The following is a 3,021-nucleotide window of genomic DNA, read 5'->3' as shown; positions in this document are numbered from 1 at the left end:
ATTTCAAGACTGTGGCCAGTCAGGTGTGGACTGCTCTTCTTGAAATCAAAACCTGAAAGAGAAGCTACCTGCAAAAGAGAAGAGAAGCCAGTTGTTGTTACGTCCACACCACCCTAATTACCAAACTGAAACTCAACAGATCAGCAGCATTGAGTTCAGTTTCAGAACCTGTAAAATGGAAGCTAGTTGAAGCTTGTTGTCAGCCTTAAAAGATCTTACTGGAACATGCATGCATGGACATGCCTTTCATTTTCATTTCAGTAGGATGGCTGGCTGGCTGGCTGGGTCAAGAAAGAAACAGAGAAAAAATGAAGCAGAAACTTGAACGGGATGATGCTTTGTTTGATTGATTAATTAACAACCCCAAACAAAATGTTCCAGATGAAGGAGCATCGGATCTATCAGCCTCAACTAGTACAGTATATGCGACCAAACGATGAAAGCAACACAGACACAACTAACTAGTAGTCAAGACTGAGCCTGAACAAGCAAATAAGTATATTGAACCAGGTATAAGAAGCCATACTATAGTCGTGATCAAACAATCAACAAATATAGGAATACTCTCCTATTACATAGGAGTATATATCTTTATTACTTGAGCATGCATAGAGACGGCCGATGGCACCTGATCATTACAGCCGAAATTGTTCATATCGTCAGAGAGTTCACAACTACCTTCCTGCTTATAACAAGGTGCCGTCGGCTTGAACTTGATATCCTTTTGCCTTGGGTATTCCCAAATCCCAATCCAACACAATGTCTTGAGAGTTAATTGCCAGCTGCAACCAACCGTCGACGTCTGTCCATGTCTTGAGATTCAGAGCACCCATGCAACTCCATGTCTTAGGAGGAGGAAGATAGAGCTAATAGATGGGACCCACATCAGTTACCTGCAAAAAAACAAGCCCTTGTTAGTCTTACTTCTTACATCAACACCACCACTGTAGCAAACTGAAACGAAACTGAAACTCAAACTGAACAAATTAATCTACTGACCCGGCTGAGCTGAGCAGCAATACTAGCTACACTCGTGCTCTGCTCAAAACGATCGACAAATTTACATACACGGACAGCCTGTCTTATTACAGGCGAGTTCAAAACTGCTTACCTGGTTATGACTTATGACAAGTTCTTGTGGGAGCCGTCCAGCTTGATACCCCTTGCCCTTGCGTGTGCACCTGGCATCTGGTCCACTAACCTCCCAGTGTTCCTCATCCAGCTCAAGGCTGTCCAGCACCGGGACACCCTCCAGCAGCTTCAGCTTCGGGCAATCGTAGATGTCGACCGTCCGCAGCTTGGCGAGGCCGCTCATCCTCTTCAGCTCAGGGCAGTGGTACACTCTGAGCTCCACAACTGAAGGGAAGTTCTCCACATATTCTAGAAGCGTGAGATTATCTAGCACAATGGTTCTCAGATTATACCTGCGGTCACTAGCAAGTCCTGGGGGAAGGTGTGTCAGCTTGCAGTCCACGATTCCTAGAAGCTCTAGAGCTGGCATGGCTATGACTTTGTTCTGCTCCTCCTCATCCTCCCAGTCCCACACATTCAATCCGGACAGCCCACTCAACATCAATTCTCTCAGACTTGAGAATGCGACACCTCCATCTCCCCTTGCTGCATCATGGGTCTGGAACTCAGGCCCGACATGCTCGACGGCTGGAGCATGCCCGATCCATAGTGTTTCCAAACTGCGCATCCTGCACAAACCATCGGGTAGTCGGGTGCAGCAGGTTATGTGCTCTAGGACAATATGCTTCAAGCTCTTAAAGGTTGTTGCCGCTGGGGACTGCAACCAATTTGGTAGTCGACGACCAAAATATCTTTGTATTCTCAGTGTCTCCAATCTAGCAGGTGAAGGGCAGAGCTCATGAAATACAGACTCTATTCTCTCTTGTTGCTCCACCCCAATTTGGTGCACTTGATCTTCCTCCTCTTTCTCATCCTTGTAGCAACTTAACTCCAAAAATTCTAGGCTCTTCTTGTTGCTGATCTGGGCACTTTTAGCAACTGTACTACCAGGCACATTTTCTAGACTTTGGACTCCAAGACTTCTAAGATGTGAAAGAGCCTCCAACTCTTCTAAACTGCACCACTCCCCATCCATCTTTACTGGAAACCCATAAAGGGATCTCAAACCTGTTAAACCACCAAATCCTCTTGGTATAACATCTACACTGGACCAACGTAAGTCAAGACATCTTAAAAACGCTAGTTTTGTGATGCTGTCTGGAAGCTTGTCCAACTTTGTACATCTCCAGAGCTGAATGTGTTGAAGGAACCTCATCGTATGGATGTCATCTGGAAGTCTAGATATGTTTGTATTGGAGAATGACAAGTATCTTAGGTGTTTCAAATTACACAAAGTGTCTACTAACCAATCAGATTCCTCAGAGCTAATATGCAGTACCCTTAGACTAGCAAAATTTGCCAATGAACCACCAGGTTTAATCTTACAGTCTACCAATAATAATGTCCTCAATCTTTCTTGCTTCTCTAGGATAGTCCACTCTAGTTCTGAATGAGTTGATTTTATTGAGAGACGGCAGAGATTTTTGTTTTCTGAAAGAAGATTTCTAATGTCAACTTGATCCTTGTGAACCACTAACACTTCTTCTTTAGCCATAAATTGAGCAAACGAGCGGACAACATCATGCAAGGTGTACTCCCATATGTTATTATTTGAATCATCGGGCTCCAAAAGATTCCTAGCCACCAACTCTCGATGATAATCATCCCCTATTTGTTCTAGATCGACCTGATCTGACTCCGACCTCCCATCGTGCTGAACAAACCCTTCACAGATCCACATGCTAATAATTCTGTTCTTCTTAAAACCTGAACCCTTTGGGAGAAGTGAGTAGTAGAGAAAGCATTGCTTCAACTCTGGAGATAAATCATCATAGCTCAAGCTTACTGAGTAGTTTAATTTCTCTCCTGGCCCGTCTTCTTCTTTCCAGCCAAAATCCTTGTGCAAAACATTCTCCCAGTCACGTTCATTAGGATTTCTTGTGCTTAACA

At 44.2% G+C, this 3,021-nt stretch overlaps 1 protein-coding gene across 1 annotated transcript; it reads right to left on the bottom strand.

Moving 5' to 3' along the window:
* Positions 1-462: 462 nt before the first annotated feature.
* LOC119345227 (putative disease resistance RPP13-like protein 1) lies at positions 463-3,016 on the bottom strand (the record flags this gene model as incomplete). Its single annotated transcript, XM_037615386.1, has 2 exons — positions 463-893; positions 1,112-3,016. Coding segments are annotated over 2 exons (1,932 nt in total), but the record flags the coding sequence as incomplete, so codon positions are not given.
* Between the last annotated feature and the right edge of the window lie 5 nt (positions 3,017-3,021).

This window comes from Triticum dicoccoides, unplaced genomic scaffold, assembly GCF_002162155.2.
Source record: "Triticum dicoccoides isolate Atlit2015 ecotype Zavitan unplaced genomic scaffold, WEW_v2.0 scaffold217401, whole genome shotgun sequence".
Taxonomy (NCBI): Eukaryota; Viridiplantae; Streptophyta; class Magnoliopsida; order Poales; family Poaceae; genus Triticum; species Triticum dicoccoides.
Note: the sequence above shows the minus strand (reverse complement) of the source record. Positions and strands in the feature narration are given on the sequence as shown.